This window comes from Narcine bancroftii, chromosome 8 (genome assembly GCF_036971445.1).
Source record: "Narcine bancroftii isolate sNarBan1 chromosome 8, sNarBan1.hap1, whole genome shotgun sequence".
Taxonomy (NCBI): Eukaryota; Metazoa; Chordata; class Chondrichthyes; order Torpediniformes; family Narcinidae; genus Narcine; species Narcine bancroftii.
Genome location: NC_091476.1, coordinates 27,727,049 through 27,750,257, shown reverse-complemented (window position 1 = coordinate 27,750,257; position 23,209 = coordinate 27,727,049). Strand labels below are relative to the sequence as shown.

At 38.1% G+C, this 23,209-nt stretch overlaps 3 protein-coding genes across 15 annotated transcripts in view; 2 read left to right on the top strand and 1 right to left on the bottom strand.

The window, feature by feature from the left end:
• Window positions 1-1,325, bottom strand: part of leap2 (liver-expressed antimicrobial peptide 2) — a 61,881-nt gene extending 60,556 nt beyond the window's left edge. For 3 of the 4 annotated variants that reach the window (XM_069893371.1, XM_069893375.1, XM_069893373.1), the window contains exon 1: window positions 1,228-1,325. In XM_069893371.1, the coding sequence (XP_069749472.1) occupies window positions 1,228-1,273 (46 nt within the window). In that variant the 5' untranslated portion in view covers window positions 1,274-1,325. The remainder of the gene's footprint in view (window positions 1-1,227) is intronic. The other variant, XM_069893372.1, reaches the window with a different exon arrangement.
• LOC138741980 (putative uncharacterized protein FLJ45999) lies at window positions 1,272-2,619 on the top strand. The gene is made up of 2 exons (XM_069896177.1): window positions 1,272-1,368; window positions 2,138-2,619. Exons 1-2 carry the CDS (start codon window positions 1,272-1,274, stop codon window positions 2,617-2,619), a joined length of 579 nt encoding a protein of 192 aa, XP_069752278.1.
• On the top strand, window positions 1,507-19,446 carry pla2g12a (phospholipase A2, group XIIA). 10 transcript variants are annotated; one of them, XM_069893363.1, is made up of 6 exons: window positions 1,545-1,571; window positions 6,887-7,078; window positions 8,754-9,308; window positions 10,228-10,304; window positions 14,399-14,564; window positions 19,027-19,446. In XM_069893363.1, the coding sequence occupies exons 3-6, from the start codon at window positions 9,110-9,112 to the stop codon at window positions 19,143-19,145; spliced, it is 561 nt and encodes a 186-aa protein (XP_069749464.1). In that variant the 5' UTR covers window positions 1,545-1,571; window positions 6,887-7,078; window positions 8,754-9,109; the 3' UTR covers window positions 19,146-19,446. The 10 variants fall into 10 exon arrangements, with proteins under 10 accessions (XP_069749462.1, XP_069749467.1, XP_069749464.1 ...); XM_069893362.1 differs by lacking the exon at window positions 1,545-1,571 and adding an exon at window positions 1,823-1,958; XM_069893365.1 differs by lacking the exon at window positions 1,545-1,571 and adding an exon at window positions 1,823-1,958 and having other exon boundaries at window positions 6,887-7,097.
• The last annotated feature ends 3,763 nt before the right edge of the window (window positions 19,447-23,209 follow it).

The window sequence follows — 23,209 nt, the reverse complement described above, 5'->3', positions numbered from 1 at the left end:
ACAACCACTCTTCTCATTATGGCACTTTTCCATGCAACCAAGAGACATACTACCTGTCCTCTTAATCTCTCCCCATCACCCAGGTACATGACAAATTAAGCAAAACAAAAATTCACTTACATATTTTGCAATCCAGTATACAGCATTCCAAACCCTCAATGAGGAGCCTATGTTGGAGGAACCCAACACCTCTGTTTAGTCCACAGGAATTCACCTACACCTTAATTCTCCATCAGACTATGACCCATCTGTCTGAAGCCTCCTGCACTGATTAAACAAGGCCTAACATAAATCTGACAAATAATAACTCATAATTAGGCTTGTTGCAACCTTCAAAACTCAATTCAACACTTTTCTATTGCAAAATTGGTTGCTTCTGCTGAATCTTAAAACAAATGCTCCCTTTTCCCAGTTCTGCAAAACATTAACTTTCTTTTTACAGATTCTGCCTGACCCTCTGAATCCAGCATGTTCGATTTTACTTCTGTAAATATGCTGCTTCATAGCTCAAAAGGAATTATGCACCATTAAAACCCTTACCCCACAATCCTTGGGTGACATTGGAGAGAACCCTTTCATTTCCCAGTTGTTAGTACACAAATGCATTGCTTATGTGAGTCTAACAAAGCAGTGGTGACTGTGAAACAAGCAAGTTAGGTATTAATGTCTCCTAAAGATTATAAACCATTCTGAAAGTTTTAAAAAATCAACTACACAACAATTTTTGTGACTTTAGAAATCCTATATGTGTAAGGCAGCTGTGTTAATTATATGCAAAGTAATACTGAATTAACTGATTTCAATTATAACTGTTCTGTATAGTTTTTGATGGAAATTAAAACAGATTAGGACTTTCTGCAGGTTATTTCCCAATATTTTTCTTCAAAGGATTAGGCCAGTCCATGCAGACCTTGGCAAAAAAAAGACCCTGGTGATTGAATTTCCGCTCATGGCAACGTGAGATTCACTTACAGAAGTGACTGTAAGTGAGGTAGCGTTGTGGTTTAAACCGAAAGCAAATGTTGTCACACAATAGCCACGTGTGCAGTTTATAGTGACAATAAATAAATATATTGCCCGGTTCCTCCCTGGCATTTATTGCACAGTTTAATAATGATTTTGAAAACTTTCCTATTACTTGATTACGACACAGCATATTATCGAAACGTTACGCATTACATATCTTAAAAATCCCCCCTCCATATAAGATGCATCATTATATCACACCTTTCCTTCCCTTACTGGCTGCCTTCGATTTTCCTTTCGGAGGCATGATCCAGAGTCGTCTTTCGCCCAGAACAGAGAAAGACCCCAACAAGTGTTCGGCTCAGTGCCCGCTGAATATCAACGGCGAAATAACGAAAGACAGTAACTAATTTACACTAATCGAGATTTTAAAGGTCAGATTCGCAAGGCGTGAGGGTTGATTTACGGCGTGACTTTTTACAAAAACACTCGGTGCAACCGCAACGGTGGCTGTGGGTGTCATCATCAAGCCGCGCTCCACGGACGAAGGACCCGCGGCCATGGCTGTAGTTTTCGGGAGTAGAACAACGAGCAGTTTTACAGCGGTGAGGGTGTGGGATTTTTTTTTTTCTTGTGCTTGTTGTGTATGTGTTGGATTTGTGTTGTTATTGTTGTTAGAGGGGACACAAAAGCGTTGGCCTCAACAGTACTTGGGGACTGATTTGCAAAGAAAAGGTTGGGGAAGGTCAATGGGAGGCGACAGTTCATTGCGACATGCGTTTCTCTGAATTGCAGCCCGAGTGGAGTAGGGGAGCTCGATCAGTGAGGAAACTGTTCATACAGGAAAGTGCGTGCTAACGGGAGATGGCTTGGATTTATAATGTTTGACTTTACCTGAAGGAGTGTTGCCTACATTATTTCCTGGTGAAGAGATTCGAATACTATACCTGAAGGAAGAATCTGGGTAACCTGGAATTAGAATTCCCTGTTTGGTGTGTGTGGTAACAATCTTATTTTGGTTTTGCTTTACCCAACTGGAGAAAATACTGGTCAAAAAGTGAGCTCCAAGCTATCGTTAACACTTTTCATTGAAGCCATTGAGAGGATGGGGCTTAGGTAGATTCTCTACCAATCAGCCCCTGCATTCCACACTGTTCTCCCAACATTAAAGGTTCACAGCAAGAGCCTAGAAAGTTGGATTCACCCAACATTAAAGGTTCACAGCAAGATCCTAGAAAGTTGGATTCTCCCAACATTAAAGGTTCACAGCCAGATCCTAGAAAGTTGGATTCACCCAACATTAAAGGTTCACAGCAAGAGCCTAGAAAGTTGGATTCACCCAACATTAAAGGTTCACAGCAAGAGCCTAGAAAGTTGGATTCTCCCAACATTAAAGGTTCACAGCAAGAGCCTAGAAAGTTGGATTCTCCCAACATTAAAGGTTCACAGCCAGATCCTAGAAAGTTGGATTCTCCCAACATTAAAGGTTCACAGCCAGATCCTAGAAAGTTGGATTCACCCAACATTAAAGGTTCACAGCAACATCCTAGAAAGTTGGATTCTCCCAACTTTAAAGGTTCACAGTCAGATCCTAGAAAGTTGGATCCTCTAACTTCTAATGGGGAGCTACCTCTTAGCAGAGACAGATATTGATGAAGGTGATGGTGAATTACAATGTGCCAGCTCAGCTGGTTGATTGCAGAAAGAAGGTTTTGAAGATCAAGGCCTCTGATTTGCCACAAAGTTCTAGTGGGCAGCCCTTGTATGCTTCTGAGACCTGAACTACATCAAGTAATTTACAATCACTGGAAAATACAATCAATGCTGTCTTTGCTAAATCTACTAAGCCCATTAGGAGGAGAAGTGAACCAATGTAAGTATCTTGTTCCAGACCAGCATTCCTAATATTAAGGTCCTTGTTACACCCATTTTGACAAAATTGGGGAGGTCACATTGTTCTCATGCCTGACACTAGATGGCTAAAATAAATGCTCTATTCTGAACTCTGTCAAACTGACAGAGGAAAAGATTCAAGGATATATTCAAATCTTTATCTCCACTGACTCTTGTGAACTTCATTCAATGTGGGGAAAGAGGATTTGGGATAGTTTGAGAATCTTGACGCTTTGCATTGGGAGCACATAGATGTCTTGTGTAGGCAGTGGTATAAACATGTCTCATAAACAACCTGTCTGTTCACCTTCAACCACCACTTCCCCATCTGTGAAAGTGTTTGCATTTCCCACACTGGCCTCATTAGTCACTTCAGAACCTACAAAAACCAGATGCAAACCAGTCATCCTGAGGGAGTGATGAAAAATATCTCAGAGGGATTGAAATTTAATGCCCCTTGTGACAGACATGTTCTGTATAGGGCTTTTAATCTTGTCCTGCAGTCCATCATGATGTGCTAAATTTTTTACAAGCCAAGGTCATTGACCTAAAAAAAGCTACAACAAATACCAAATTAATCTGTCACTTGCTACTGATTATCTAGTTTTATGGAGTGACTTCTGTAGCTAAAACAGTTGTACAGTGAATTGATTCCCCTTTTATATTTAAGGAAAACAGGAAAAAGTATGGAATTAAAAAGGCAACTTTGTAAGTAAATATTTTAAGAGCAGTGTAATGCAAACACCACTAAAATATGCACGCTTGGCCTCAGGCATGGGTGCTCTTCTCCACTTTGTCCTTGCACAATTTCCTTGACCTGTCACAGCCTAAGTTCTCCCTGTACCTGATCCCTTTCTCATAGTTTCTTCCAGACCTCCTCCAACCATCCAATAACCTTTAACCCTATACTCTTTGGGCATTCCTGCTCATGTTCCCAGCCACATTTTGGTTTGCACTTCTGATCCTGGCCATTCTTTGCCTCTCAGCTTCCAGCTGCACATCCACCCGACCACACTCAATCTTCATCATGAAAGAGGAGGATAAACCACCAGACCTCATGCGGACATCATGCAGTATGAACAATTGGTAGAACAGGGAGCTGGGAAAGAGGTTAAAGAGGTAGTGTCACATGATAACTAGAACAACAGAGAAAAATGAAGAGGAGAGATTATGAGGTGGAGTACTTTAGATCTGAGGCTTTTTGAACCATTCGTGGGAAAGGTGAGATCTATACAATTTGGATGGCTTGCACCTCAACAGGAGCAGGACTGACATCCTTGCAGGGAAAGGCAGGTATGAGGAGCAAGTTACTGGTGCTCGGGAGAGTTTTAACTAGTTTGACAGAGGGTTTAAAACCTTTCAGGATGGAGAAAAAGAAAGTGGGAAGTGAAATTTTAAAAAAGTAAACAAAATAAAGATGAGAAAAGAAAGGCAAATTGTGTCAAAAGAGATGCTACATGTAAATGCTTGCAGCATTCACAAACAAATAATAGCACAAATGGAAATAAACAGTGTGAGCTAATTGCGGTTGGGTGGTGAAAGCTGAATTTTCAAACATATTTGACATTTGGGAAGAATACGCAAAAAGGATATTTAGCTGGTATAAGCTATAAATAAGGGAAGAGTGCATTGGCCAGAAATAATCTTAGCTTGGCAAATTGATGTAGAACTACATTCAGTTTGGGTTGGCTAAAACATAACAAGAGGCAGAAAACATTGGTAGGAGTTATTTATTGGTCACCTAACAGCAGTAACTGTCATATTGGGCATGGCATAAATCAGGAAATGAGATGTGTTTGAAACTGATATACAGTAAATGTGGAGGACTTTTATTTACATATAGGCTAGTCAAGTTAAATTAGCAGAAAAAATGTAGAGATTAACTGTGTACAACCTGGTTCTTTAGACCAATGTGTTGAGGTACAAACTTAGTAGCAAGTTATTTTAACCTTCACTTTTGTGCAATGAGAAAATGTTGATGCTGCAAGCATCTGCAGTTCTTGTGTTTCTCAGGGTTAGTTGATAATCTTGTTCTAAATGGAGCTTTAGAAAAGAATGACATTATTAACGTAATATTTTACAGTGATAAAAATGATGTAGTTCAAACTGAAATCATCGTTTTAAATTGATCAAGGTACGAAGGGAGAGTAACTGTGGTTGATTTTTTAAAAAATACATTGAAAGGTTTGAGAGTGGACAGATGATGGATGGCATTTAAAGTAATAAATTTTAAAACAATTCTTTAATGCATAAAGATAAAAATAAGAGAAATTAAAGTTAGAATTAAAGTAAATGAGGAAATTATAATATTGATAAAAATAGCATTAGGGCTAAGGCCTGGGAACATTTTAGAACTCATCAAAGGAGGACCAAAAGTTGATATGTATATAAAAAAGAAAATAGAGTAGGAGAATAGAATGGTAAATGTAAAATTGACAGTAGGAACTTCTGTAGGCATGGAAAAAGGAAAGGGAGAGGAATTGAAAATATACAGTCCATTGTGTCTGACTTCATCATGGAGATCACAAATACCAGTATTAGATAATGAAGGCTCTATCAAGAATGTTGAAGTGAAGGAAATGTGCAAGTCAAAAAATAGTACTAGTGAAGTTGTTGAGCTTGAAATTCCAAAGACATAGAGGAGTTTTGAAAGAATAGCTATAAGGAGGGTGTCATCTTCCAAACTTTTATAGATTTTAGAACTACTCCTCTAGATTGGAGGGTTGCAATGCCTAACTACTTTTTAAGAAAGGAAGTAAAGAGAAAATAAGGAACTACTGACCTGTTAACCTAATATCAGAAGGAAAAGTGCTGGGATCTGCAATGAAGTATGTAATACAGTATGGTAGGTGCTTGGTGATCTGTATTGGCTTGATGATCTGAAGGTCCTGTGTCCATGTGGTATGTCTCTGATTTAACTTGAACAGAATATAGAGTTGAGAGAGTCTACATGGATTACTAAAATCTAATCTGCTGGAGTTCTTTTGATACGATTAGTAGAATAAAGAGGAACCAGTGGATATAGTGCAGAGGCATTTTTGGTAAGGTTAATACAAACGATTCATCATCAAAGTTTGAATACACCGATGTGGATTGAGAATTGGTTATTTGACGAAAAGCAAATAGTGGGAATAAATGGATCCTTTTCAGATCAGCAGACTGTGTTTAGAGGGGTGCCATGAGGATTGATTCTTGAGCCCCACAATCTATATCAATAATTTAGTTGAAAGGACTGAATGTCATGTTTCCAAGTTTGATATTATTAATCAAGCTGGATTGTTACTCCTCGGGGGGGGGGGGGGCGGGGTCATAACAGTAAGTGGTCAGTAACTTGGCAGGTAAAATATACTGGAAAAATGTAAGGTGATCCAGTATGCTGCACAAATCAGGAAAGTGTTCTTTTTTTTAATGCTAGTGATTGGCAACCTGAGACATTTGAGGGGATGTAATTGGTATATTAATTTATTACAATAAGATTTGAATGTAGAGGTAAGGAATTGTACAGAACCTATTGAATACTGCGCAATGTTTTGGTCTCCTTACATAATAAAGTGATGGTTCACTCCATGAAGTCCAGGGATGGCAGTGGAACAAAAAGTACTTTAAAATTTTTTCTCCGCTGTTTTCTGATTCAGCAACAGGGGGATTTTGCAAACAAGGGAGACCCTATGCACTTTTTAAAGGTTTAAAAAATAACTTGATTGTGATTAGGGGATATGGGGAGAAGGCAGGTAGGTGGAGTTAGGTCATAAATTAGATCAGCCATGATCTTATTGAATGGCGGAGCAGGCGCGATGGGCCATTTTTGGCCTACTCCTGTTCCTACTTCCTATGTTTAGAAGAGTTGCATAAAACTACTCATTAAACACAGATAATCTTTCCCCAGCCTAAGGAACCTTGAAGGAGGGTTGAAGGGACTGAGATTGGGACTCAGCTTTGTGGCTCAATCATGAATTCACTGGATGATGCAGGGATTTGGAGATCATATTATTTTCTTGCACTGAAGATGGCTCACTCTTGCTCCTAGGCATCAGGACAGGTGAACTTGCCTCATCACTGGTTTAAAATATTTGACCGATTTCCCTTATAAAGGAAAACGCTGAGATGGTGTCGTTATTGGTGAGCCAGCCCGAACCCTTGGAAGAAGGGCATCATGTCCTCTCCGGAAAGGAGCCATGGCATTCATTGAGGGGCAGCGTGCGCGTCTTTGACATCCGGAGTAGGTGGCAGTGTATGGGGTGAGGTGGATCTTGCTGGTTGCGACGCGTGGGGATGGGTGCACGCAATGTCGGCCACGTCAACACAAGGGTCATGTTGAGGAAATGCAGGTAAAAATCGGGTTAAAGAGCAAGGGCAACCCGATCCGAAATTCACGTTAAAGCCGCTTTGTGTGATCGAAGCTCCGTCCACTTACAAGTGGCTTGTAACCACTTTACGTTTGTAACCTTCCTATTTAACGGGTGGCGACGAGAGGAGGAACAATGGTAGGGGGATGTCGGATCGCTAAATGTATATAATCTGATTATTTCTAATGATCGAAACCCTCTCTTCAAATCAACTGGGTGGAGATTTAGGATGGAAACAAAATGCACAGAACACGGGCCCTTCCTAGACTCGAAAGTCGTCCATTCACTGTTAAAATAAACACATCACACTTAATTGGTAGGAATAATTGGACCTTTGCTGAGGATTAAAGGTTAATTAGGGGACCGTCAAAAATGCCCAATCATTTTCTGTTCGGATCGTGTCCATCTCAGATAGGTCACCCTTTTAAAACTCAATTCCATTAATGCAACGCTCTGAAAGTATTATAGAGGTTAACGCCGTCTCTGGATTCCCCCCCCCCCCCCTGCACAGATCAGCAGAGAATCACTTTTTTCAGGGGGGAGGGGGAGGAACAAAAAGTGTCACCTTTCAGAAAGATCACCTTTCCGGGCCAAAAAAGCTGCACGTCGATCTGAGATGCGCATAATCCGAACAAAAAGAGAGGCGATCGGGACCGGGCTCGGGTTCGAATCCCGGGCTGTCTGTGAGGAGTTGGTCTGTTCTCCCCTTTCTGTGCGAGTTTTCCCCCGGGGCTCCGGTTTCCTATCTCCGTTCAAAACGGACTCCGGTTAATGGGCTGTAAACTGGACGGCATGGACTCGCAATGTCACCTTGCTGTATGTCTCAATTAAAAAAAAAAGGATGGGCATTTTTGAGGATGTCCTAGTGAACGCTGACTCTCATTTTTTTATATGCAATTGGATAGCATTCATTAAAAAAAAATGTGTGAGATGTGGCAGAGCATAAATGTAGCAATGCAGATTGTGGATGTGCAAAAGAACGGAGAGGGAAGGTAAATTAGACCAAATGGAAATAGAAATGTTTATTTTTTTTAACTGTTTGCTTTTGTGTTTCATGCCATTGCATGAAAGTGAATGCAGGACATCTCTATGAACATGGGGCAGACGGCGATGGAGTAGAATCATGAGTCATTGTATTCTTGAATTTTTAAAAATATTGTACATTTTGATATTATGGTAGGTGGGAGGGAAAAAGAAACTGACATTGAATCTGATTCATGGCTTTGAGGATGTTTATGTTTAGAGAGGAAAAAAAATGCTGTTTCATCCAAACTCCTGTAGTGAGGAAGTTTAGATCTATTATTGCTGTGTTTATTGAGAGATTATGTATAATTACTGTAAAATTTTTCTTATCCAAGAAAGCATAGATTTGAGCTTTTTACTCCAAAGAGTAATGATTGAGTTTACAAAAAAACCCTAAAGGTTAATTAGAGTTATAACGATCTAAATCCTACATGACATTCATTTATAGAACTATGAATTTGAGAGAATATATCTTGCATGTTTTTGTTCCATATGCAGTCAGATTATTTTCCTCTCCTTTTCTAGTTCACAAGATTATGGCAGCTGTGACCTTTCCATCCAACTTGACTTATTGTTCCCATCTATATGACCAGCAGTGATGCTTGTGGACTTTGACAGCACTGAAGCAGTTTTCAAACTGATGGAAATATGCAGCCAATGCCCTAAAATTTGAGGAATGGTTGCAAGTTTATCTGAAACCAGTTATCCTGTCATTCTCTTCATTTTGGTATGCAGTGCCAACAAATGCTTCTGGTTTGGACTTCTCTTCTAATACAATAACAATAATTTATATTGATTTGTAAAGGAAAACACAGCAGAAGGATTGTGCATTGTAGCTGAAAAGCTAAAGTGGAAAAATATTCAGTAGAATAATTTTGAGCATGCATTTGCCAATCTATGTATTTGTGGGGATTATTTTGAGGAGTGGTGGATGCTTTTCAGAAGACCCAGAGCTCAAAAATTGGCGGGGAAAATTGAAAACAATTCGGAATGGAATTCATAAAATTGACACCTATCTGAATGCAGCACTGGATTTACTAGGTGGTGAAGATGGGCTCTGCAAGTACAAATGCAGTGATGGTGAGTAAAACGCAAAATAATTTTGCTGTTCAATAAATAAATCTTATTTTAAAAAAAAAATAAGATGAGTTGGCCAGTCTTCTCCCATTTGCCATATTAATCATGTGTAATACTGATTTCTCTAAATTCTTCCTAAAATACATTTTTATCCTCTTGTCTCTTGAAGTTGATGACTTGGAACAATTTACTGAATTTATAGACATGCTTGCAAAGTAATTTAAGTGGTTATGTTTCATGTCTTTAGATTGTGAATGTCAATGGATTATTTACCCTTGGAAGGTAACAAAATTAAGCTTGAAATAATTTACATTTGATAAGCCAAAGGCATCTTTTCTGGTAGGGAATTCTGAAGGCTGAGTAAAAGCAAACATCCATTGTTAACTACTCTCCTCCTGAGACTATGATTACTTTGGTCATTATGTATTGAAACTGGCTGAGATTAGTCATCTCTGAACCAATGACCTCAATAAATGAAGCATATTATCACACTGTGCAGTGTATTTAATAAATACTAATCAAAGTGTGGATACTAATTCTGGAGAATTTTGAAATACTGTAGTTCCTTCTGTTTTTTAAATGACTGCATACAATTCTGAATTGATAAAAATACTGTTATTCTTTTTGCTGATCTAAGAAAGGTTTGGTGAATTTTCTCTTGGTGGCATAGGTTGTTGCTTTCTTCTATAATTTGCTCCATGTGGACCTTGTGAAATTATTTCTCATTTCACAATATAACACAAATTGTATCATGTACTCCGTGTTTGGATATAGAGCACAAATCATCAAATCACAGTTGAGGTAGCATTTAGGTGATTTTTTTTTTCCCTTCCTTATTCTTTGTAAATTTTGTGAAACCAGTGACATTAGTATTTTAGGTGATGCCTGGAAATGATTTGATTATTCTAAATGTCTTTTTCAGGGTCCAAGCCAGTTCCTCGTTATACTTATAAGCCTCCTCCACCCAATGGATGTGGCTCTCCAATATTTGGAGTTCATGTAAGGAATATTGTATTCTTGTCAAGTTCATTTAAGCTCAGTAATATTGCAAGTAATGGTATGGTTGCTATATAAATAAACAATATAAACATGGAACAGATAGAGGACTTAATTATGTTTATTACCTAGAGGCTTTTTGCAAAACAGCATGAATGGTATGCTTTATTAAGGATTTTTTTTGTATTGAAATATAAAGATCAATGTTTTTAACTTAAAGTCAAGATTCCAATTTATGGAGGATGATATATTGGAGGCAGAAGATGGTAGAGTGGTGGGTATGGACAAAGGGAATCCTGTTTTGCATCTGCATCCAACATATTACCCTCTGCAATTTCCGCCACCTACAATGTGATCTCACCACCAGACACATTTTACACTCTCCACTCATCCACTCATCTCTTCCCACCAATCGCCCCCTATGACTTCAGGTAATGCTATCTGCACCCACACCTCCTCTCTCACCATTCAGGGCCCCAAACAACCTTTCCAAGTGAAGTGATACTTGTGAATCTATGGGGGGGGGGGGGGTCATCTACTCCATTTGATGTTTCCATTGTGGCCTCCTCTACATCACAGACTGGATGCAGTATGGGACATTGCTTCATTGAATACAATCACTCTGTCCGCTGAAATAATCATGACCTCCCAGTGGCCACCCATTTCAATTTACCACCCAATTCCCATGCTGACCTATCTGTCCAGGATCTCATGGACTACCAGACTGATACCACTGCAAATTAGAGGAACAACACCTTGTATTCCATTTGGTCACCCTCCAATCAGATAGCATTAACATTGATTTCTCTGCTTTCCATTACCCCACCACCACCACCCTTCCTCTCTCTTTCCCTCTGTCTTCTTTCCCCTAGCTCTGCATTCACAAAGGTATCTCCTCCCCTGATCAATTCTCAGCTCATCAATGCTCCTGCCCTCCCATCCATGTACATCTTTGTCCTCTTGGCTGTTGCTCTGTCTCCCTTCTTTCCTCTGCCCCTTCTTCCCTCCTCCTCCCCCATCTTTTTATTCAGGCACCTGCCTGCTTTTAGCTCATACATTGAGGAAGAACTCAAGCCAGGAACATTGGTAATATATCTTTGCCTCCTATGGACACTGCAGAACCTGCTGAGTTTCTCCAGCACTTTTGCGTTTTAACTACAATCATACCATCTGCAAACTTTATTATTTCACAAATATTTATCTACTGTATATGCCAGTGTATAAAATGCCTCATGTAAAAGACTACCTCAAGTTTGGCACTTGCCGCTGACCAGTGGCGTGATGCTGCCAGGTGCATTTAATATACTAATTCACAATATTTTAAAAACAAATTACCCAGTAAAGATTGAAATTTTATTGCCATATTTTAAAACAAACCACTGTTGGCTCCTTTAACAGGTTGTTTAAAGCCTGTATAAAGCTAATGGTAATCAGCCTGGGTGGATGGACCCTACAGAGGAGTGCTGTCTTTGCTGTTAAGCTTCAGCTTTTAAACTTGGTATGGGGGAGCTCTGAGACTTCACTGTTAAGTTTTATATTTTATCCTTGGGGTATAAAATGACCCCTGGTTTTTGGGGTGACATTTTTAACATTCAAGGACTGTTTTATATCATTTGTATTTATTATATCTTTTTAAGTTATTATTGTAATTTTTTAATGAAGTATTTGTTTGGCTGCATATCTACATTGTACAATGTAAAAGACAATAACATCATTATCAACTAATTATCCATAAATTCTCCAGTCCTATTTCATGCACTGCTGTCAGTCAGTTCCAGCTGATAAACAAACCTGGGGTTTTCCAACATATATGGCCCAAGACAGCACATTACAGCGTGGCTATTGTTACCACACTTGGTGGTATTACTTTCTAGTTATCTTGGAACTCATTGGTCTACTCCCATATCTATTTTGCTTGCCATTTTCCTGATCTTCCAGAAACCCCCTCAAATGTATCTTTCTGTACTTTTAATAACTTTCCAAATGTTTCCATTCCAGTTAACTCCATTCTCTCCCTTGAAGTGCCTTTTAAAAAAAAAAAATTGTAATAGATGCTTTATAAATAAAAGTTATTGTTACAAAAGAAATTTATGGATTTGGTCAAATTATCTAGGCCATCTCTTTCCCCACAGTAAACAATGGGACATTGGAGTAGAAGGTTAGGTGAGTAAAATTTCTTTTGGCTGATGACCAAAGAGAGTGCCTACTTGCCGAATATTCCCAATCCCTGACACGGGAAGAAAATTAATAGATCGCTCTAGAAAAGAACATAGTATCAATAAAGAATGTACAGTATATCTTTAACTAAATTATTGTTACACATTCTCTTAATGGCCTCCTGTTTAAGATGTACTGTTTTGAACTCTTAATATAGAAAACCCCAGAATTGTTTGTAAGCTATTACGTTTGAGTCTGTAGCTTTTAATTAAAAAAAAAACTTTAGACATACAGCACGGTTATAGACCATTTCGGCCCACGAGTCTGTGCCACCCAATTTACACCTCTGGAGTAAGAAGATCAGTTGAGCCTTTCTTTCCTGATTGCTGTATAGTATCTCAATTGAAAAGGGAGATAATATGTTTTGAGGTTGGGCACCTAATTTGTCACCACCCCCCCCCCCCCCCCACTTACCCCCATGATTGAATAACTATCGCTGGGCTCGCGCATAAAGAATTGCCATGAGGGACATGCTGATGTCCATTAAATTATATTCCCTCAAACAGCTCCAATGAGGAAGCGAAGCAAGAAATTGCCAAGTGCTTTGTTGATTATTTATCTTCACACCTTCTTGTGGTTCATTCAACTTTTATTTTCTAACGTACAGATTGGGTTCTTATAATCATGATCAGTGGTCCCATCCTTCTTCTAGTAATCTCATTAATTACTAACAGGCACATGATACAAGGATGACAAATCTTTGGATGTCTTCTATTATTGGTGTTGTTTCATCACATTTCCAGTTCAGTTTGGATGGCAAATGATTATTACTGTCTGTTGCCTACTACTCCAGAGATCCAATATACACAGGCTGATCCATCTGTCCTTTTACTGATTGTACCATCCAGCCCTGATTTTAATGTTGAAATAAATTGGTATGTCACTTACTGTTATACAGAAATATTTCTTATTTTTTAACTATCCATTGAAAATGCTTTAGTTTTGGCATTTAGTCCAATTTCTTTGTTTTAGCTCCACTTGGAGTCATAGAGTTGAACAGGTCCTTTGGCTGACCACATCCATGCTGACTGTCAAATACCCATCTTTGCTAATACCATTTTCCAGGAAGTGGCCGACAGCATTCTATATCTGGTGAATTGATTGCTTGTCTAGGTATGCAAATCTTCTGAGAGTCTAATCCCTCTTCCACTACTCTGCATGTGCCCTCACCCCAAGACCATTTCTGGTTTCAACTACCACCTGGGTGAAAAATAAATTATTTCTTGAATTCTTTCTAATCTCTTCCCAGAAATGCACGTGTTGTTTTAGACACCTTTACTGTGGTGAAAAAAAATGCTTGCTATCTATGCCACACATTATTTAATCTGGTCTCCCATCAGATTCCTGTGCTCTAAGGAAAACCAATCAGAACCATAACTGAAATGTTTTACCCCAAACAAAATTTTGATGAATCTCTCTGATCTCTCTCTAGTGCATTCATATCCTTCCTATAGCGTGGTGACCAGAACTGCATGCTTTTCTTCAGCTGTGGTCTAACCATTGTTTTATGAAGTTGTATCATAACCTTGCTGCTCCCCAGAGGTTCTATTGTTCATTGTACTTGTCTTGATAGTCCTTCAAAAAAGCATAACTGTACAAACTTCTTGAAGGTCAAGGAATGGTCCCAGGCTGAAGTAGGTGGGAATGCCTTTAAACACAACAGATAATGAATGAATCAAAACAATGTTGAATACCCAAGGTAACTTGTGCCAGTAGCCATTAGGTAATTTGAAAGAATAGGTTACAAAAGCAACTAATTGTCAGCACCAACACTTGCATAATTTTAATGTTGTCCCAGTTGCTGAATCCAGGTTTTGTGAGATTAAAACCCATGTTAAAGATTGTGCATTTGTAATATTTATTATTATTTTTGTGAATAGTTAGATGTGGGCATTCCTTCCATGACAAAGTGCTGCAATCAACATGATCGCTGTTACGATACTTGTGGGAATACTAAACAGGACTGTGATGAAATGTTTCAGTACTGCCTTTCCGTAATTTGCAGAAATGTACAGAAAACATTGGGATTGGATGCAACTGTACAGGGTAAGTGTTGGTAAAATTGCATTCAATTGTAATTGAAGTATTGGTATTGCCCATGAGAATTTATAATCACAAAGTGCTGTACATTAGAGCAATTGCTACAGTTTTATTGCCTGGGAAATAAAACACTCAGTTGTATACATTGATGCACAGCACTGTAACTAATTGAGGTGTCCCTGGTACAAGTTCAATTTTGTTTTGAACTTTTTAACTTCATGCGACCTTAAAGGTTAAATTCAATGTGGTCATGACACTCAGCACCAAATGTTACCACAATTATAGTAAACAGTAATTCAAGTCCGTTCTCGTGTTCTGTTTCCTGCTGCCTGCTCCTTGCATGTCTGGAAGCATCAACAGTGAGGGGCGAGACTGATGTTCCTCTGCTGTCTCTTGCTTTCTCCTTTGTCTAACTCTACAGGCTTGTGAAGAGCTTCTGCCAATGTTGCTTCACTTTTTTGGGCTCGTATTGAACTGGGTTTGGTCACTTGTTTTTATTCTGAATGTACGTTGATGCACAGGACTTAACTAATCGAGGTAGCCCTGGTGCAAGTTCGATTTTTTTTTTTTTTAATCTATTTTTTAAATTTTTTTTTAAAAACTTGAACTTCATATGACCTTAAAGGTAAATTCAATGTGGTCATAACATTCAGTTCCCTACTGAACTTCCTTGGACATTTCTAGAGTGTTCCATATTGATTTGCATGGAGAACAGACAAACAGACAATCAAGCAGATGATTATTCTATCATCTCAATGAACAACCTGATTTAAGTTGGAACTCGTTCCACATTCATGCTATGTCTACCAACACAACAGCTGACATCCAAGATCCAGAACATTTGTTGCATAAGGTCAAAAGGTAGAATATTTTCACCATGAGACTTGCATTAAAGTCTTGCCAATTTGTTACCAAACTACAAAAGATCTATTCAGTCATTGTGTTAGAAATGTGAATTCTTAAGCCTTGAACAAACATTCATACTAACTGTCCAATTAGTCTTTTCTCCACATTCTGACATTAATAGAGACACACAGGCACCTCTATTTTCTAAGAAGTCTGGGAACGTTGTCAAATACTCTTATTGAATCTCTTCAGGTGTACTGACCTATTCTTTAATGACACAGTAAGGCACTGTCTTAAGAAGGCAGTCAATATTATAAAGGACCCCCATAACTCTGGTCACAACCTCTTTTTGTGACTTTCAGACAGAAGCCTGAAGTCCAGCACCTCCAGGTTGAAGAACAGCTATCAGGCTCTTGACCCCCCCCCCCCCCCCCATACTATATAACCATAAACTAGTCCAGGACCACCAAAAGATCTGTGTGATTGAAGCATTACTTTTTTGCAATGACTGCAACTGTGAATATTTATCAATCTATTCTTTTTGAATTTACTGTCTCTCTGTTTGTCATATTGTGGCAATTTAATGAATACTATTTTAGTTGGTGTATTGTATGTACCTGTTGGCTGCAGCAAGTAAGAATTTGAATGCAAACTTGTGTTTATGACATTAAACCCTCATTACTCATTAAGATTGATGGAATTTTTTTAAAAAAAAGGAAGATGGTACCACAGCTTTAGAGAGATTACTGGAGTATTGCATTTAGTTTTGAATTCCTTTATTTAATGAAGGATGCACTTGGAAAATGATAAGATTATAACTCATCCAGTATTTGTCTTAACATCCCTCTACCCCTTGACTCTGCCATCACAGCTATTTGTGGTAGAGAATTCCAAAGATTCTGCTTATAATAGTCTGAAGTGGGCAACCTTTTATTCTGAAATTACGGGTCCCTCATTCCAGTGATCACAAAAGAGGAAACATCCTCTCAGCACGCATTTGGTCAATCCTCTTTAGAATCTTGTGTTTTATTAAGATCACATCTTGTTTTATTTCTGAACTCCAATGAATATAAACTCAGCCTTCATGCATCAGTCGTGTGAACCTTCTCCAATGCAAGCAAATCCTCTTTAAATAAAGACTTCAAAACTATATGTGGTTGCACTAGCTCAATGTGAAATTGCATTAAAACATTCCAACTTTTATATTACATATCCCTTACAATAAAGAACAACAATCCATTAGCTTTCCTAATTGCCTTGCTAAACCTGCCCACTTAGTTTATGTGGCATATACTTGGACATCCCAGATACTTTTAATACCACACAAGCTTATTTCCAAAATGTACAAATGTATGAATTTTCCACATATTCCATCTTTTTGTCCACTCGCGTAACTTATCAATATCCCTTTGCAGGCTGTTTGTGTCTTCACAACTTGCTTACCAACTAGTCTTACAATTAGTAAGTATAGCTACAATGCACTCAATCCCTTCATGCAAGTCATTATTATAGATGGTAAATAGTTGCAGATTGATCGCTGAAACACACTGCTCGTTACTATTACTAATTGCCAGTCCTAAAATGACCCTTTTATATCTGCTGTTTATTTTTAGTTAGCCATTGAGTGTTTGAGCCTTAACCCAGTGCATTCATAACTTGTGCAGTAATGTTTACGTGGCACTTTTTTAATGCTCTCTGGAAATCCAAGTCTGCTAAATTCAGATTGTCCCTTGTCTGCCCGATGGTTACATCCTCAAAGAATTCTAGAAAATTTGTTAACCACTATTTCTCTTTCTAAAAATAATGTTGACTCTGCTTGAATGTGGTGATTTTCTAAATGTCTTGCTATTATCTCCTGAATAATAGACCAGCATTTTCTTAATGTCAACTTAAGGTTAACTGACTTATAGTTTCCTGCTTTCTGTTTCCCTTGATTAATGCCTCATAGTTTGTGGGTTTTTTGGCCCCCAACAGATGAGGACTTGTATTTTGGTATGTTACAAATCACCATCCAATATCTCTACAACCACTTCTTTTAAATGTAACTACTTATTTTAATAAAAGTAAAACCTGAAAGTCTGCAGACTCTGTGGACCATTGATTATGTATCTTTTTCTTTGCAACATTAAGTTCAATGTTTGACCAGCTGAGTTTCTCCAGCATGTGTTTTTACTTCTTTTAATGCTTGAAATAGACGTGTAGGAGCCTGGGCCAGTCTTTCTATCCGAGTTTGTGTAGTACATTTTTTCAAGTACTTTTTTTAAACCAGAGGAAATCAAGAGTTAAGGAGATTATACAAAAAAAGATCAAATCGAAGCTGGTCTGATACTAGATAGAAAAGTGGCTGATAGGCAGGAAGCAATGGGTTGAAATTAAAGGTTCCCATTCTGGATGGCTGCCTGTAACTAGTGATGTTCCGCAGGGGTTGTTATTGGGGCCACTACTGTTTACAATTTATATTAATGATTTGGATTGTAGTACGAATGTTTTTGTGGCCAAATTTGCGGATGACACCAAGATAGGTGGCGGAGTAGTAAGTGTAGTTGAAACCATTAAATTGCAGAAGAATATAGACAGATTGGGAGATTGGGCAAAATAATGGCAGATGAGATTTAACAAAGAGAAGTGTACAGTTGTACATTTTGGCAGTGGAAATAAATAGACAGAATACTATTTGGATGGGGTGAAAATTCAAACCTCAGATGTGCAAAGGCACTTCGTGCAGGGAAACCTAAAAATTAATGACCAGGTGAAATTGGTAGTGAAGAAAGCGAATGCTATGTTGGCCTTCATTTCAAGAGGAATAGTGTATAAGAGTAAAGAGGTGTTGATGAGGCTCTGTGGGGCACTGGTGAGACCTCATTTGGAGCTCTGTGTGCAGTTTTGGGCCCCTTATCTTAGAAAGGATGTGATGTTGTTGGAGAGGGTGCAGAGGAGATTTACTAGGATGATTCCCAGAATGCAAGGGCTAATGTACGAGGAGCGTATGGCAGCTCTTGGGTTGTATTCATTGGAGTATAAGAGAATGAGAGGAGATCTCATTAGAGGCATTTTGATTTTGAAAGGTTTAGATAGGGTGGATGCAGATAAGATGTTTCCCTTGGTGGGTGAATTGAGGACAAGGGATTATAGTCTGAAAATTAGAAGTTATCCATTTAAAACAGAGATTAGGAAGAACTTCTTTAGCCAGATGGTTGTGGATCTGTGGAACTCACTGCCGTATGCAGCAGTGGAAGCCAGATCACTGGGAGTATTTAAACAAGAAATATCTCATTAGTGAGGGCATCAAGGGATATGGGGAAAAGGCCGAAAATTGGAACTAGTAGCTTAGTGTAGATTTACGGAACAGACTTGATGGGCCTAGTGGCCTTCTTCTGTTCCTTTGTCTTGGTGATCTTGTGATGAGTTGGAAAATAATGCAGATATGCTTCCAATGTAGCAGTTGTCTTTTGTAAGAAAACCTCATACTATTGACATGAATGTTGTGAAGTTACTGGATGTAATTATTTAAATTTCTATCCATAATTTGAAAGTAAAAAATACAAAATGTATTGGTGTTCTCATTTAATAATTTGCTTTATCTAAGGAACAAATCTAATTTTATTTTTCTCTCTCTATATAGCTTGTGAGAATGCTGTAGAATTGCTTTTCAACACAGTTATGCATTTGGGATGCAAGCCCTACCTGGATAGTCAGAGGGCCTCTTGCATGTGCGCTTATGAAGAAAAAATCGACCTTTGAAAGGCTCTGATGTGAAGATAGTGAAAAATCAAATATTTAAATAAGAACCAGTTGTGTTCAATTGACCTTAAAATGCTTTTTTTTCCAGGAGAACTTTAATTATTTCAGATTTCTACTAACAAATAATATTATGTGGCTATCTCAAAAGAAAATATTCATTGTTTTTCTTGTGAAATGCTTACATAATTTGAAAATTGAATTATTACAAATAACTATACCAGAGATACATTTTAGACATACTGTCCTGCATATGACAGGTTCCTGTTCATGTACTGAAGAGCCATTAAAATGTATAAACTACTTTTAATTTTGCCATTTCTTCCCACAAGTCGTAATGAAGAAAAAAAATCGAAAACTGAATTGCGAAATCAGTTTCATACACCACCTACTGGCAAGGTATTGTGTGACAAGCCAAATGATCAACTGAAAATAATTCTGGGATTTGTTGTAGAAATTGTAAATATATTTGTTTTAATTTTAAATGGGTACTTAAATTATGATTAATTTAATCAGAATAAAATATGCCTTGCATTGTGTAATTAGACCCAGGCTATCTATGGCAAACAACTTGTTTCTGTGAATGCTGGAAATTGGAACTTGTATACACCAAACATGTCAGAGCTAAGGTTTATCTTGGTAACCACAAGTGTAAATTGGTTGCCCTCATTTTTATTGATTGCACTGGCTAAAAAGCTGAGTTGTTTGAAGAGAGGGATACTAACTGGTGACATTAAAATTGTCAAAAAAATACTTTAGTGACCAGTCCTCCTCATACAATGATAGTCGATGAGCAATAAAATTGCAAGGATGAATCTCTCTTAAAGGAAATATTTACTGAATTAAATAACACTGTAGATTCATAATGATCTTGGAAAGAATTTCCATACTCTAATTACAATTTCTAGTTCCCTTTGTGAAAGGGAATTCCCAATTTCTTTTTCTTTCTTTAAAAAAAAATTAAGATACAAGGTATTTTTATTCAGCACCATTCAGATTTTAAGGATGTCTCAAAATATTTTGCTAGAAATTGATTATTTGAAGGTCAAACAATATTTGTGGAGAGATTTAAAAAAACCAATGCTTCAGGTGAGAGTAGCGTTTCAGGGCAATCACTTTACATCAGTTTTTTTTTTACATTCAATTTTCGGGATGTGAGCATTGCTGATAAAATCAGCATTTATCATCTATCTCTATGTTCCCCTGTACAGATTGTCTTGTGAGGCCACATCTGAGTTAGTGGAAAGAAAAGTTAATTAAACTGTAGGGATTTTTTTTAGATGTAAGAATAATAACTGAATTTAAATTAATAGCTGCCATAGTGTAATAAAACCGATCTGTGGATTGTTACTCGAGTTCTTTCTAGACACGTCCATTAACTTTGTGAAAGATTAGTAATCTGAAACATACTTTCACCACCTTGTAGCTTCAACAGACAATTCTCTTAATTTTTGAGACCTGCGAGGTGATCTAACCAATGAGACATGGCTTCCAATTCCCCCTTTTCTTTTAGCTTTCTTAAAGGACCATTTCCTGCCATCTGATTCACAAATTTCTACTCAATCCCACTGGAGTGGTCGTTTTTACCTACTTCCTGCCTTTAATTCCCCCATCACTTTTCAGCTTTCTTTTTTACCCTTCTACCCACATTCCTTCCCCCCCCCCATACCTTTTTATTTAGGCATCTGCCTGAATTTTGGCACTCCTGAAGAATGGCTCAGGCTCAAAATGTTGACTGCTTTTTGCTTTCAATGGATGCTGCATGACCTGCTGAGATTCCCAGCACTTTTGTGTACACTGTAGAGGAGTGATCAGGTGAAACTTTAAAATGAGTAAAATTTAAGACAATCAGGTAATGATGAACAGTTAAGTCAGCGAGTTAGCATATTAATTAATTCATGGGAAAGATATGATCTGATTTAATAGGAATGGTGGATATCATTACACAATGATGTAGGCTGGGAATTAAATCCAGGATATTTGACTTGTTTAAAATGCTGGGGAGTTGGGCAGAAGAAATAATAAAACCATGTAACCAATGATGTAAGGACAGTAGTGAAGAATGATCTTGACTGGAAAAATCAGAAGCTAGAAGATAAAATTAATATGGATGATAACACAAAATTTATTGGAAATTTGAAGATCACTAGCCATCTCGTGGGATGAACACTTTGCAGTGGTTCTCAACCTTTTTCTTTCCACTCACATACCACTTTAAGTATTCCTATGCCTTAGGTGCTCTGTGATTAGTAAGGGATTGCTTAAGGTGGTATGTGAGTGGAAATAAAAGTTTGAAAACCACTGTTTTAGAGACATAGACACATAAATTATACTTTCGAGTTCCAAAGTGACAAACTTAACCCCAAAACTGGTCTTAATTAAACCATCAAGTTGTGACTGAAGAATTATCCAGGATAATTTGAAAATTAGCTTTTAAAAAATTTGTTGCTAAATTGCAAATAGTTAAAAATAAATTTTTACCATTCAGTTAATGTGCATTCAAAAGATGATTTCTTCATGATCAGCCTCAAATATGCAAGTCATTCTCTACCTTTTTTACTTGTACAAGCTCTTAAAGTCTTGTATTTCTTGACAATGCAGTCATTCCATTTCCCTTCCTTTGTCATTTGTTGATTTTTAAACTCTCCTAATTCTTTTGGCAACTAAATCCATCCAAGGGTTAGTAGAATTTAAGGAATGGTGTCCCAGGATAAATAATGAACGAGGATAGGGATAGTTTAGAAGCCAAAATATGGATAAGAAGTGAATGGCATACAAGAGTAAATCAGCAAATTACCTCAGGGACATTCTTGAAGGATGGGTCCCATTTCCTATTCTGCAATCCTCTTAACTTTATTTATGCAGGAATAATTTCTTGCATTGACAAATGGAACTCTAGTTTAATTTATCGCCTTATGGGGGCATACAGATGCGTGACAATTCAGAACTATAAATACCTTTGTTAATTGTTTGATTGGCGGCATGTTGGCGTAATGGTTGGCACAACACCTTTACAGCACCAGTGATTGGGGCCTGACTGCGGTTCAAATTCCACGCTCTGTAAGGAGACGCCCTTCTGCAGTTATACAGGGCCCTGGTGAGACCCCACCTGGAGTATTGCGTCCAGTTCTGGTCTCCAAACTTGAGGAAGGACATACTAGCTATAGAGGGTGTGCAGTGCAGATTTACAAGGTTAGTTCCAGGGATGGCAGGGTTGTTATATGCAGCAAGGCTAGAAAAACTGGACTTGTATCCATTGGAGTTTAGAAGGATGAGGGGGGACATGATTGAGGTATACAAAATCATCAGGGGGATAGACAAGGTGAAATCTGATTACTTGTTCCCAATGATGGGGGAGACGAGGACTAGAGGGCATAGTTTAAGAATACAGGGTAGGCCCTTTAGGACGGAGATGAGAAGGCATTTTTTTACCCAGAGAAGTGTAAATCTGTGGAATGCTCTGCCACAGAGGGTGGTAGAGGCGGATTCACTGACTATGTTCAAAAGAGAGTTAGATAAGACTCTTGTGGGTAATGGAGTTAAGGGTTATGGGGATAAGGCTGGAAAGGGGTACTGATGGTAATGATCAGCCATGATCTAAAATGGCGGTGCTGGCCCGACGGGCCAAATGGCCTACTCCAGCTCCTATTGTCTATTGTCTATTGGTACGTTTTCCACGTGTCTGCATGGGTTTTCTCTGGGGTCTCCGGTTTCCTCCCACCATTCAAAACTTACTGGAGGTGTTCGTTAATTGGGCGGCATGGACTAGTGGGCAAAAATGGCCTGTTACTGTGCTGTATATTTAAATTTTTTTTTTAAATCACATTTAAAATTTAACTTAAATTTAAAAGAATGTTAATCATTAGGCCTAACCATTGCAATGAGTTCAGTTTTAAGAAAGCAAGCAAAAAATTCTTGAAACTTGTGTGGAGGTAGCCACAAGCTGCACAGTTTATGAAGGCAATCGTGGAAATTATACAGCAATTTGTGGCGATTTGCATCTCTGCAATAAATTGTTAAACTATTTATAACATTAAAAATATGAGATTGTAATGAACTTCAGAATG

Bases quoted from the DNA above. Each gene is read 5' to 3' on its own strand.
- LOC138741980 (XM_069896177.1), top strand. From the start codon at position 1,272: ATGATCCAGAGTCGTCTTTCGCCCAGAACAGAGAAAGACCCCAACAAG. The intron at 1,369-2,137 runs GTAACTAATTTA...CCAACATTAAAG, and splicing joins CGGCGAAATAACGAAAGACA to GTTCACAGCAAGAGCCTAGA.
- pla2g12a (XM_069893361.1), top strand. From the start codon at position 9,110: ATGCATTTGCCAATCTATGTATTTGTGGGGATTATTTTGAGGAGTGGT. The intron at 10,305-14,398 runs GTAAGGAATATT...TTTTGTGAATAG, and splicing joins CTCCAATATTTGGAGTTCAT to TTAGATGTGGGCATTCCTTC. The intron at 14,565-19,026 runs GTAAGTGTTGGT...CTCTCTATATAG, and splicing joins ATTGGATGCAACTGTACAGG to CTTGTGAGAATGCTGTAGAA.